This window comes from Colletes latitarsis, chromosome 1 (assembly GCF_051014445.1).
Source record: "Colletes latitarsis isolate SP2378_abdomen chromosome 1, iyColLati1, whole genome shotgun sequence".
Classification (NCBI taxonomy): Eukaryota; Metazoa; Arthropoda; class Insecta; order Hymenoptera; family Colletidae; genus Colletes; species Colletes latitarsis.
Window position 1 is genome coordinate 54,588,588 of NC_135134.1, and position 14,725 is coordinate 54,603,312.

The 14,725-nt window shown below is 40.7% G+C and overlaps 1 protein-coding gene across 3 annotated transcripts in view; it reads left to right on the forward strand.

Moving 5' to 3' along the window:
• LOC143340782 (uncharacterized) overlaps positions 1 to 14,515 on the forward strand; it is a 34,832-nt gene extending 20,317 nt beyond the window's left edge. For all 3 annotated transcript variants that reach the window (XM_076763070.1, XM_076763088.1, XM_076763078.1), the window contains 3 exons: positions 784 to 1,017; positions 10,636 to 10,701; positions 13,464 to 14,515. In XM_076763070.1, the coding sequence (XP_076619185.1) occupies positions 784 to 1,017; positions 10,636 to 10,701; positions 13,464 to 13,637 (474 nt within the window). In that variant the 3' untranslated portion in view covers positions 13,638 to 14,515. The remainder of the gene's footprint in view (positions 1 to 783; positions 1,018 to 10,635; positions 10,702 to 13,463) is intronic.
• The last annotated feature ends 210 nt before the right edge of the window (positions 14,516 to 14,725 follow it).

The window sequence follows — 14,725 nt, forward strand, 5'->3', positions numbered from 1 at the left end:
CAAATCCGAACGAGGATCGAAGTTTCAATGGCGCACGGTGCGTACGACCCGGCTCCAAGGCAAGATATCCTTCGTTAAAGGAAGTTCAATCGTTCCGAAAAGCGATATTATCGCGGCGATATCTCTGTTACCATTCGCGGTTCAATTTTCAATTCGATCGGTTTACGATAAACTTTTATGCGGCTTTATATTGCGATTTGCAACCGATCAACCACTATAACGATGCAACAATTGCTTAAAACATTGTTCTCTGAAACACTCGCAACAAGAAAGGGGTACAGTCTCGAACAAAGGATCAAATTAACCTCGAATTATTCATAATTTCTCATAAAACCTAGATTTCATTTTACTCTATTAAATACAAGTGCGTTTTAATTGAATTCTGTACAAACTATCTGAGCGTTGAATAGTCTCTATTTTAAAAACCTATACCAAAATGGTTGAACCTAGTTACGCGCCAAGAAACCTCTATAAAGTAAATGATCTGAAGCTTCCTGTCTCGTAACTGTCCACTTTAGCGTCAGTTGCTCATTGTCCGTCGTCTTTAACGACACGTGTAGACCGAAGCCAACAAAATGGCGCTCTCACGGTTGGCATTTGCGGGAACTTGAGTCCATCGAAAGTTGCGGACCGCAGCACATACAACGTTATTGTAAGCCTGATATTAAATTACAGGGGTTCTCTAATGGACGGTCACGATCGACTCGAAATTTCGACCGACGGACACACAATGTACACGTTGTCCGCGATATTTAACAACGACCGTGTCGTGTCTGGTTTCAGGCGTACATAAAGAAGGAGTTGGGCAAGGTGGTGGTTTACACGACGACCTCTGGCATTGTCAGGAAAACGTTCTACAACTGCAAGAAGGTGAAGCAGATCCTGAGGACGCACATGGTCAAGTACGACGAGCTGGACCTTTTCGGCGACGCGGAACTCCAGGGCGAATTGAGAGATCGTTTGGGATTGACGGCGATACAATTACCACAACTCTTCATCGATGGACAACACATCGGAGTAAGTAAATTGGATACTTATTATAACCATATTTTCTGTTACAAGTACGTTGACCTATTAAACGCAGAGTAGAAAAGTTACAAGGGACAATTGCAATAGACAACGTCAGTCTAAGATGCAAGTTACGAAAATAAGTTTCATCTAGATTGTGCTAGCGAACTTGTTAGTTGAGCTGACTCAACAAACCTTGCCTCAGACGCAGCTCTATGTTCCATCGAATCTAGCAATAGAACATTTGTGTTGCGATGTTTGTTAAAGCTGGAGTTAGAAACGTCCACGTGGAGTTCTGTTACGTCAATCGTTACCGAGGACAAGTAAAATGTGAGAAATGCACGTGCTCGCCAGGAAGGTTGAAGGTTACCAATAATAAATCCATGAATATCGCGGCTATATCGAAAAAGTATCGTGTACCAAACATCTGTGTCGGAAATTCAAGTATGAAAGTTCTTAGCAACGTCTATTGCAATTATCTCGCGGCATCGATTTATATCCGGACATAATTGAAAATTTCCTTATGCATGTTACTTTCTTGGCTCGCGCGTTTGTAGTTTGAGATGACTTACGTATCCTACCAATCTGAGCACGACACCTGACCTTCAACTTCAGGACCTAACTCTTACTTACACCGCAACCTCTAGCTTAACCAGCATCTCTAATTACCAGCATAACTCTGGCACACTCTCGCCTTCGTACTCTGAGGAGAACGCTCGATTTCACTTTTCATCTTCGGTCATCGGTACTTCGTCTTGTACTGTCGTCTAAATTGTCCAGTAAAAGTCGTAGCGTTTCACAAGTAGATTTCGAAATAAAAATAAATTCTGCGAGGAGCGATAACGTTTCTCATATTTTTATTATGGTCCAATACGCGTAACAGGACAATAGCCGCGTACTTGTAACAGAACTTATGGCAGGGATAGGTAGAATATTCGTGCATCGTGTAATACATGTCGTCGCGCGTGACTACATAATGCGTGGTATGTGATGCCTTAGATTCTCATTAGACGCGCCTTGAGAATTGCTAGGCCACCCCTTAAACGCTTTCAGATAAAATTTATTCCTATTTTTACACGTGTATCGGCTTCCATTCATTGAAACAGGATAATGTTACGCTGTGTTTCGTTTCTCGAAGATGTTACGCGAATATAGTGTGAAAAGAAGTAGGCAAGGCTAATGACATGTACGCTGAAAGGTCGCGGAACGTAACGCGATAACGTCAGGACGAGATTAGGGCAAGCTGACGATTCCAAAGGGCTGAACTCTGTTCAAGAGAATCTTTATTTCACTGTGCCGGAACGACGGGAAATTCGATCAATTCCGAGCGGATTTTGATCCTTAAATAGACCGTGCTATATCGAGTTTGCATTTGAAATCACCTTCCCCATATCTCTATTAGTCCAATTAATCACGCCAACGACAATTATCGATACTGAACGAAGCTGCCGTCAAACGCGATCAATTTGCCAGTTTAATTAGCAGAACATTTCAATCCTCGTTCGCCGTAGATTATTATAGTAATTCCTGCCGGCACGTGTCTTCTCTCGATAAGGCTTACGTTTTACAGCTACCAACGAGACGACGTTGAATAATGAAACGTGAGCATCTGTTGCTGGCCGGCCGTTGAGCTGTGTTCGACGCTCGTCAAACTCGACGACCGTCGTCCATCATCGATTTTTTCACCTTTGGAAAACTATAATTTCTCCGAAGATGTCACTTCTCTAAAGCGTAGTTAAAATATACAGGCTGCTTCGAAAATGCAATTTCAAACTATCGTATCGTTCGATTCCAAGGCATTCGACGCTCTAAATCATAAGTTGCTGCTGGCTCGGTAGCTTAGCTAGAAACGATACTGCTTCAAACTGGTTTAGCACATATCCCACATCTCGTACGCAACAAGTTATGATACTAAATCCATTTCCGACATTTTTTGCGAATCGTTCTGTCTACAGTGCCGTTTCACAGGCTTCCAGTACTGGGTCTAGAGTTATTCAACATCGCAGAACTGCCCTACATCGGTAGGACATACTAATGACAATCTTGCACACACCGCCTCCGTAATATTCCAAGTTGAATTGGATCTCGCGAAGATTCACGAATACGATTCTCACGGAGTACATCCCGATCCTCGCAAATCTTCTCTTCATTTCGCCAATTCCTTTGCACTTTCACAACCTGGTACTTTCCTTCCTGTTAAAATAAACCGTACCCTCTGTTCGACTCGATCATATCTTTGGAAACACTTGGTCCTACTTTCGATTCTGCACGGAACGTTTCGTCCCACGTAACTATCGAACAGCTCGCATATGTCGGAAACAGCTGTATCCTTTTAGAAATATCATCTATTTCCTCTGACAAAAATTGGTTGCGTTTGCGTCGCGTTACGCAATCGCGTGTATCGGACTGTTCGAGAAAGTCGAAGTCGAGAGGACGCGACCGGAGAAACCGACGAGCGAAATGTCAAAGATGATCAAACGATTCGGTGGCTCGTTTTGAGTAAGCCTGTAACCGGAAATTTGTAACACGCGTGTAGTTGCGCAATCGATCGAGATAACATTTCGTACACAACGGGCGCTTGCTTGCTTCTTCATCGATCAACGAGTTTCGATGTTTCATTGCCAGCAGGCTCCGTTGTTCTCGATTCTACCGTGTACTGGCGATTCGTAACGGTGTTGTAATTCCGATTTCTTTTTTGTCTCGTCGACGAGAAGTGAGGAAACCATTGAAGCAGAGTAACATTTGCACTGTAAAAGTTATGCACAGTCGAGACACTGAGAAACGTAAATGGAAACTAAATTTGACGGGGTAAAATGGCTGTACGTTTAAGACGTTTGGACATCTCAGGTTCCTCGTTCAGAAAAATGGAAGTAGAAACTATCGATCCAGTGAAAATATCAGAGTATTTATTTTCCAATGGATCCGAAAAATGGGTCGAGAAAAGTAATTTGAGGAGAAACGTGATATCGAGAAAAGTTTGCTTCTACGTTCAGGAAACTGCTCCATTACAGTCGAAAATTGTTTTCTGAATGTTTTCTTGACTAAAAGACAGTTTAAAAGTACGTCTCATTTTGTATATCAGGAAATAACAAAATAAATATTGACAGAAAATACACCGAAGGAATATTGAAAAATTGTTGTTTCACCGATGAACGTATACTCTCTGTTTTCGGGGCGCAATTATTCTAGCATGCAACTAGACTTTTTAACAAAAGTAACATTCTAATAAAATTCTATCCTGATACGAACCGGAGATACTAGCACGTGAATGTACGATACAGTTAGGTTTTCAGTTTCGGTGTTGCATTCAGCGGAACAGATTACTTTGCTTCGCTATTTTTCCTACGTTGCATTTGCAATAGACTTTTCGCTGTTGTTTGCAGTTATTATACGCGCCTTGTGTCGGTTTTCTGCTACGTTTACGACGATAGTTTTACTTGCTTGCTCGAGTGCGTGCAGAAAGTTCTTCGCAAATGATTTTACGTTCCATTTTTTTCGCACGCTACATATACTGCCGACGATGTTATTATTAAATATCTTCAAAAATAAGACACAAAACGTAAAATAAAGATATAATTAATCTGGAAAGCCCGGATGCAGAGTACAAATGCTTCCAATAAAATATTTATATGATTTTTTACAAGAAAGCATTAAAGTCCTGGTTATAAAGAAGTACTAGTTTTTAAAATATGCTAATTCGTTGCATAAAACGAAACTGATTTGCATATATGTTCGCGTGAGTTTAATATGCAGTATGTCTTTGTAATTTCTGGCACAGACACTCGTACTTAAAAGTAATTAATAGCAATCTGAATACTTGCAGTTTTTGAGATTAGGTCTTAATAACAGCAATTAAGTTGCACCTAACCTGTTCCGAACTTGCGTTTTTCTTGTTTTGTTCGTTTTCACGTTATGCATGTCATCTTCTACATTTGCGTAATAAAGACCTTCGATACACATTTACATTTTGATGTCACTATAATGTATGAGCACCACGAGTTTCCTTCTAAACTATAATATTAAATACAGTCCGAACAGGCATAGCTTACAGCCACAAATATTGATTATTAATAACTCGATAGTAAAATATTAATCCACCGAAAGTGATAGAATAATAGAATAAATTCAGATTACGTTTTACGATGAACGGATAATGGCTTGTCCGAATAAACATTAAGAATAAATCGTATACGCGAATTTTTATTGGTCATTTATAAAATTTTTCCTATCTCTGGCGACAACGAATTTGTAACTCCTAATTTACAAATAACGCCATAGTGGTGTCGGCAGCTTTCAACGCTTAATTGAGAAATAACGCTACACTGACGTTAGTGGCTTGTATAGAGTTAAGGCCGCTAAGTACATAATATATAACGTCCTTTGTTACTATGTTCAATACACTATATTCATAAAATGTTTCAAGAATAAAGTTCTGTAATATACGTTATCATAATTCCATTATCAGAATGCAGAACTTTTACAAAGGGGAGAATTTATCACTTCTAAAAGTTTGAATTGGTGTGTAATTGAAATATTTTGAATGAAAACAGCAATAATATTCGTATCGTGACAACTATATCAATCCGAACAGCTTTGGCTAGCATTTATTTTAAAAATAATACTCGCACGGACAGCTACCGAAGAATATAACAACAATGCAATCAAGGTGGAATTGATCCGTGCCTGTGGAGGGGAAAATGCAATAGAGGTGGATTTATTTTCCATTCGAAATTAAAAGGATTAAATCTCTCTGTAACATTGGACGTAGACATTATTTTATCATTAAAACGATTAACAGTTGTACGATATTTAATAATTTAAAAACGTCTGCAAGATTACTAGAAATCAATTGTTCAAAAATGTATTCACCGTGCTGCAATGAAACGATGCAAAAACCGTTCGTTGTTATTAAGCTCAAGTTAATTCTGTTCTATGATTATTTAATTATGCTTCCCTTCGCTATATACACGCCATGGATTAATATGCTTTACATTCGTAGGCATAATACGACAAGATTAATGAGAGAAACTCGGTATGAAATATTCTTAGCCATCGAAATAAACGATCAACGATTTCAACACTTTCTACGAATAAAAATAAAAGTCGCTAGACATTATTTTTATATACACCTTTTTGGCTCAAATAAATGTCAGTTACGTTTATATTGCTCTAATAAATTTCATAGGCTCTTTCGTCGCGTAAAACCTCGTAATTCTATTTCAATCGAGACTCGAACAATTTTTTTTATTTGCAGTACGCAATCAAAAACACGAATAGTCGAAAGAACCACGGAACATTTTGCTCGTAGAGCGAAAAAAGAACGAAGGGGAAAAAGTATGCACGAACCAACGCTACTCACGTAATTGTGTCGCATTTCCATTACGAAAGAATTCCATCGCGAATGAAATCGCGAGACCGACTCGATGAAAACCGGCTGTTTTATGAATATTTCAAAATTATTATCCGTGCAGTTAGTCAGAAGTACGAACACGACGCCACGCATTCCGTTATCATTTGTTTCCATTGACCAAATTCGGTCGCGAAGTGCCCGCGCGTCTCGCATTAATTAAATGGCTCCTAATACGAGGCGTTAATTGGGGCAAGGTAACGGCTGCTACGACTCCCAATCCGATTATAAGGAGCACGATACTTTTTCGAAACTTTAGTATATCCGTGACCCGTTCGAGGGTGTGAGGCGCGCTTAAACTATATCGGTCAACCCTTCGGTGGTCTGACTAAAAATGGCGACACAGTTGTTTTGATAAAGTTTCCCAGACCCAGAACATAACTTACAGTGGAACATCCCCATCTCGGAAACTCGGAAAGTTATGAAACTACGAGGATATATAGAACATATGTGGAGACGCGATACGCAATTTTTCTTTTGCTGCCCAAATTCACTTTGAAAGTTTGAAACCATTCCCTGGAAATTCGAATATTTTTAAAGAGACGGAAAGAAAGATTCTCAACTATCCAGCGTGACTTTATCTGCATAAGGATTTCTGTAGCTCCCTGTTGGTATAGTTTACCCTAAAGACATCGAGTACACGCGCGCAGCTTTGTTAGGGGTTGCGTAACATTTCGACTCGATCCGTTCGATCGGGAACGCTCGCAATTTCTTTGGAATTTTCTCTCGCTTCTCTGTGATGCAACTTATTAACCAGCACAGTACGGTGTAATTGCGCACCGGGTAAGTCGAAACACGCCTCTAATTACACAACACAGTTGCACGGTTTTTTTTTTGTTCGTTTCGAGTAGACTCTGTTTGCTTCCAGATGCATTAGAGATGGAATTCTTTTGAGCGAATGTACGAAACCAAGCGCACGGAAGTGTCATTATAGGGACAAAGAGGCTCGCCATTCTCCAAAAAGAAATCCAAATCGTAGCAGAGCTTTCACAGTTCGAATCTCTGTTATATTAAAGTTTAATGAAATCCCAATTTATTTTAATTAAAAAGATTGCCCACGTGTAGGCAAACACCTTTATAAAATTGTTTGCTCGTTTATTCATATTAGGAATTTACTGCAACAGTCGAAGTTTGTTTGCGCGATTTCCGACGCATTCCTTCGTGTTTTGCTGCCGGAGTCGCCGTTTCGCGAGATCTTTTCGAATTTATTTTGCTTCCTGAGCACGTACCCGACGCTATCCAAAGCGTGCTCGATCGTCGCCACCGGAATTGCTCAATTTCCCAGAACATCGCGATGCAATGAACAGTCAAACTATAATTTCTCGCTTAAAAATAGAATTTCAGCGGCAGATTAACCCCTTAACACCGACATTACTCCACTATTTCCCCTAGAAAATGGTCAATTTTATTTTGTGGATTACTCAGCGTCAGATTATACGAAGAATTAATTTCAGAAAACAAATTTCTACTACTCGAGATAACTTCCATGTGCTTAATTACACACACTCGCTATTCTCTTTGATACTGATGAGCAAAGTGTAATCTGATTACATTTCTCATCATTACTTCTACAAAGTAGTCGCTCCATAATTACAATGTAATTACAATATAATTATCGTTTAATTGCCGTGTAACGTTAATCGTAAATCATTAATCTATATAATTGCTGTTTAATTATATACAATGCTATTACTTTGTAAAAATAATTATGCCGAATATAATCAGCCGACTGCTTTCGAGTGAATTAAGACTTTAGTCATTAATGGCACAATGAGCTTCGATCATTTTTGCTTAAAACAACAGTCGAACGAACGAAAACAGTTGTTATATCCGAATACATGTTTGTCCAAAGACAAAGAACCGCAAAATCGAAGCTACTCTTACGCGGATCTCCTAGAACAAGAAGATAATTACAGTGGCGGAGATTTATCGAGTGAAAGAAGACTATCATTTTGCGGAGACGTTAAAGTTTTACTACAATAATCGAAAAGTAACACGCTTTCTGCAGAGATGTACGTAGAAAACGACGGTAGAAATCAAACCGTTTCTGAACGCACGTGGAAGTGCATGGCTTCTAATAGGCGTAATTTACAAAGTCGACACAGTAACGACAGTTTGGCTGCAAAAAGTGAAAGTGTTGCTATGAAAGAGTGCTTTCATCTTTTTATCAACGATGAGATCGTGGACATAGTTGCGCGATCACATAAATCAGATAGCAAAGAGAAGTTTCACAGGGCGGTAAAAATGAAAAATGACGACGCTCAGGGCCCGTGGAAATTGATGCGTCTTCCCGACTACTATTCATCGTTGGTCTTCAGCTTGTGGTGAAAGATCAAATAATAAATCCAGAGAAAATTTTGAACGCGACTCTTATTTACCACGTTGAGATCATAATGTGTATCACGAGCTCCTATTTGTCACGTTTGAACGAACGATATTACGAGAGGAAGGGTTATAGGCAACTGGGCGGGGCCGATTTTGGTTCATTAAGCGAGGGATTAGTGCGCGTCTGGCGCATCTCCGCTATCGCTGGCCACTCACGACGATTGTCAGCGGCGTCGGATAAGCGCGTAAAAGCGAAATGTCAAACTGCTGACTCCAAGGCCGGGAACCGAGAAAGACGGAGAACGAAAGGTGAAGTTGCTTGCGTTACACGGCATTACGGTCCTCCGCGGTCTCTCGCGAGAGCGTGCAAACGAAAGACCGTGCTCCGACTGCATTCCTGTTCGACCACGCCGCAGCGCCGATTTCCATACGCTCGATCATTCAGAGACTCGAAAAACTGCCGATCGGTGTCTTAGCGAAAGTCTTAGGTGAGAGTTGCTTAACGCCTACCAGCCACCTAAATCGTACCTTCTCTGTTTCTTTGTATCCACCGAGTCTGACCACCGTCTGTCCATGGCTGACTTTTTCTACTTACGCCAATGTCCAAGTCGTACTCTCCTACACCAACATAAAATAGGAATGAGGGTGATTATACGGTGAGAAAATCAATGGAAAGTGTAGAATAAAATTTGTCAAGGTTTGCTAGGTCGACCATTTTTGATAAATTGATTATTTAACGATTTCTTTTTCTATTGTGTTGTTTTTTTCATTCGACCGCACCTGGTAGAATTCGTAACGCGGATCGCGTTCGGTGAAAGGCATCAATCGTTCCTTTTCGTAATGTCGTTGCGACAGCCAACGCAAACATCGGACGGAAAAAATGCCTTTGGAAGTTTCCTCGCTTCGCGTCGTGGCGCGTGTCCTTCGTTTGCTTCAATTCTCGCAATGGAGACGGGCTTTTGCAAACCTAACCTGTTTTGTAATTACGACCCACGAAAGAGCATCGCGAATCGTCGGACGCTGATTTCGATTAAACTTTGCAGAAACGTTCGTCTCAAATCAAAGTACGAATAAACAAAGAAATGTTACCGTACGTGGTACGGTCAGTTCCTATTCGTACGTCACAGCTTTACAGTAACTCTCGCTTAATTGTCACTTCATTAAAAGTAACGGAATCGCGGAGTAGTATGGACAAGTATACTCGAAGCTAGTTTACCGTTCGACGGGGACAATGAACGAGACTGTAAAAGTAACCAAGACCGAGCGAGCTTGGAATTATCTGCGTCTGGCACTCGAACGCTTTGACATTTATTCTACGAAGCAGCATTCCTAGGAAATTATTTAATTACGCTCAAATTGATTCTCATCTTGCAACTCGAGGATTAAAAAGACAAATGTTAAAATGTTTTCACGGCGCATTTTCGTTCGCATCGTTAACTGCTTTCCTTGGAACGCGAGCATAAAAATATTAATTTGAAACTTTACAAATGAAGAGATTTGATTGTGTCATCGTTTAAGCCGCGAAGCTTCATAAAACGTTCATTACCACGACCATTGTCACGCGCGTTTATGCTCTACTGTTAAATGGTCGACGATAAAATAAGGTAAACCAGGTAAATTGAACGACAACAAAACCAAAGTGATTACGTCGCCTGTTATTCGTATCGTAAATATTTTAATACGTTTTGCCTCGTATGCGCGCAATTATACAGCCTTCTCGAAGTTTGTACCGAGCGCATCACAAATACCACAATTACGGCATATTTGCGATTATAATAGACTAATTTCGCGTACATCACAGTTCACACAGTTCAAATGAAAGCAAATTCTTAACTAGATTCTTCGATATTTCAATTTTGATATTTCGCGTCGTTAAAAGTTATTTCTTGTTACAGGGATTTGACACGGTGGAACGGCTCAACGAATCCGGAGAGCTGAGGGATATGCTTAAGCCTTACCAGGTAATTCGTAGTTGCATTTTAATTTTCTGACTCCGCAAAACAGGGTTCTTTCTTAAATCACCGTTTCTCGGAATCTGGGCTAAAATAAACCTCCAAATATATTTTAGTCTTGAAAGTTTCGTGTAAAATCCAGCCATGGTCGTTCTGAATAATGGCAAACAGCATTACGAAGCATGCATCATTCTCGTATCTCAAAAATTACTTTGCGCGTCGCGCGAACAAATAGTGAGTTGTCAACTGCACCGTAAAACAAATCGTAAATGCGCTGTTTCAACGTGGACAGAGATCGACGTGTAACGTGAAGAATAAGAATACGGAGTATCTGACAGTTTTCCGGCCAGAGGCAGCATACTTTATGGCTGAAAGTAAGAAGAAAGTGTCATATAAACTTCAGCCCATAAATCCTGTATTAAAAAGTTATAATAACAGAGCATAGAATTTTCCAACGATCAGTCTTGTATTGACAAGAATGGCTGACATTTTGAGAATGGGTTAGAAGAGTAAGTGATAAATTGAAATTACATTGATCACCTTTGATAATCGTAGTTTATACGAAAATAATTCATCGAACCGTAAGAAGTTTCGATACTTCATAAATATCCATTATTATTTTGACGCGTTTATCGCGCAATTACAAAATAATATACTCGCCGTAATAGAGCTTTTTAACACGCGTCTGGGAGGTATTTAATCCTTCCTTATTAATATATGAGTGCAGTAAGAAAACTATAATAACCTTGAGAAAGTAATTTATTTAGCCGATGTTTCGACTTCCTTCCTCGGAGCTCTCTTCGTATATAATGCAAAGATTCGAAATAAGAGGAAGCATTTTGTTTCGCTTAATGCACGTGAATAATAAAATGTTCCATTTTGTTAATACATAAGAAAACTATAGTAACGCGTGAACAGTAATATATTTCGCGTCTTAACTACCTTCCTTGGAGCTCTCTTCGCCTGAACGTCTCCGATAAATTATTCTCCACGTGTTAGTAGTTTCCTTATCGGCCTTATAAGATACGTAGGCTCTGTATAAATTATAAGCATATGTTGAACATTGCAAATTTACTACTCTCGGAAATATTGCATTGTCTATAAAAGATAATTCTATATATAATCTTTGAATCAAGACAGATGCTTTCTCACGGAAGAACGGTGTCACAGCCAAAGTAAACTAACATGTTTTCTGTAATAAGCTCGAATCAGGATAAATAGATCCGAGTGATAAATTTGTTACGCGTTGCAGGGTCGTGCATAGCGTAGTCTCGCGATCGTCTGTCATAATTAAAAAACCGAGTCAAGAAGCAACGGAGGAACTGTGCCAAAACTAAAATTTTATAAAAGCTCGAATCTTCTTTTTCGTTCGTTATTAAAATGAATTCATTTAAATACTGAAACGTCGAAGAACCGTTTGGAGGATCCATTATTGCAAGGACTGGCCATACGCGCGCGTCGACGTGTAATCCTCGGAAGAGTCCAGGGACAGCCTGTCGATATTCCACCTATTCAAGAATTATCTGACCCTTTTGGAATTCCGTGTCGGTTCCAAGAATTCTCTATGTAACTGCGTTCCATGTCGTCGGAATATTTATGCCGCGTAGAAGAATGGAACGACCGTGTGTGTCGGGCATATAACCGCGAGTTACAAAGGAACCTGAGCGCGCGTGCACCGTAATCCGTCGCGAACGCAAGGTTGTACGATCCTTTCACTTTTATCTGGCGATATCTGCCTCCACCTTCCTTTTCCAACGCGATCATAAATTTCGATGTCGTGCGATTGAGGTTTACCTTGCAGCGAGTAAAGGTCGTTTACACTGTCGCTGCCACTGTCACTTTCCTGATACTCCTTCCGCCCACCGTTGGGCCCTACGGACATCGTGGGCGTCCTTTCGAATCTTCGAAGGACGAAAACAGACTTCGCGAATCTCCCATGGACGTTCGAATGCTAAATCTGCGCTGCAACTGAAAATGCAACCTACTTTGTCGGGTTCTCTCATTCGGGAACGTTCCTTCTTCGACGGATCTCCAAATAATTTATCGTCTCAAATACACTGCCAGCGATTACTGATAACATTTCGTGGGAAGATAAGGCACCGAGAGTCGTCGCGATGAATCAGACACGACAGTTCGACGAAACTGCGTGGGTGTCCGACACCGTACGTTTCGGGGCGAAGAAAGCATTTGTCAAGTACGAAAAAAGTGTTTCTGCGATTCTGAAAGCCGAATAGTTCGCGCTGAGGTTCTCTGTTCGATGTAAAAGTATGTTATTAAACGACGCCCACGATGTATCCACAGGAATCTTTACGCAATTCTTGCATAACGTATCATCGCTATTCTCATCTTCCTGCGCACAACAAACGCGGTCTACGTGTGCAACGTGTACTTGTATAGTTTATTTCATTAACGCATCGGATGCCAATCGCGTCTCGTCACCTATGCAACAGTAAAACTTTCGCTGAAGAAACATGCATCTGTGTTATGTCAATATCCCATTAGAGCCTGATTATTCTTTCACGCCGGTCGATGGTAATTTTTTTTTAATTGGCTTCCACCGACGATCGAAAGGTTATTCAAGTGGTATAAACTGGTAGTATGAATTGATCAATCCTTTTCGTATTTAAGATTCACTCCTTCTACAAGTGTTACGTTCACATTTGGAGTTTGCCGTTTAAATAATTTTAGAACGAAAGGAAAGATATCGTGAGCGATCCCATAAGTGCACCTGTCTTTGACTCCCTGTTAACTTATTTCTGATTGCGTTTCAGAGCGACGACGCGTGCACGGTGTGCTTGTTCTGCGGCGGTTACCAATGGCAACTTTGTCCAGTGTGCAACGGTAGCAAAAGGTCCGTGCACCGCAACGACTTCACCGCGGAATTCGTCGCCCTGAAGTGCGCGAAATGCGACGTGAACGGTCTGATTCGCTGCCCCCATTGCTGAAGGACGATCATGCCAGGGGGTAACGACGCTCACGTGCACAGACGACACCATAAATCCTCGAAGCTGCGATCGGACAACTGGCATACACCTCTCTCTATTTAAGACTAAGGTGCTACGAGAGTATATTGCATTACACGTTAAGGAACACGCGCTGTCGCGTCGAAAGAACAATAGAATCGCTCGTCCGACGCTCAAATTGTTCGTTTCGTTCAGACGGGGAGCGACAGGGATGTTCGATTCTTGGTAAAACTTGGTATCTCGCGCACACTTGGAAATCTTTGAGTCGGATCTGCGTAATTTATATTTAAGACGAGGCAGCAAATTAGCTTAGAAATTAAGCGTCAAACGAATCACCGTTTATCAGTGATTTATCGTATGGTAGTCGATTTAAATAATGTCTGCTTTTGAAAATGAGCGTTCGGCTGGAACGGACATTCTCTACGGTTGGTAGATGCTATCTGATAACAACAGTTAAAAAGGAATATCCAGTAACGAGGCAGAAGCTCTGACAAAATACTTGCTTTTAACGTACAGAAACTTGAGAATCGATTTAAAAAATTCTTGATTAATCAAACTTGTAGGCTAGAAGAATCGAGTCAAAGAATCGGTAGTTGCTTTGAGATAAAGGTTCGTTTATTCGTACATCTATTCAGAAACGAACATCCCTAGGTATGGTTTCCATCGCTGGGAATTCCCCTCGCGAGTGACCGAGAGCTCGCGGCGCAAACACGAATTGGAAATTCGAGATAAAAGCGGCGCTCGTACGCTCGAATCCGGCCATCGAGCACAATTCGTAGACGCTAATGGCGCGACCGCGCCCGTGAACTGTAAAATATCGGTTAATAAAGCTTATCTAAAGTTTTTTAATACGCAACCGATCCGATCGCCTTTCTTTTTCACTGCCTTTCCCACCCTATCGCGACATACGAAAAAATATACGAATTTTTACGGTTTCAGCTCGACTCTGCACGCCACTTACCAGGTATCAACGAATATCGTCGAAATTATTTATTTATTTATAACTAACGAGACTAACAAGACCCATTTGGTTTAGTACACAGTTATATTATTGAACAGCACGAAGAAAC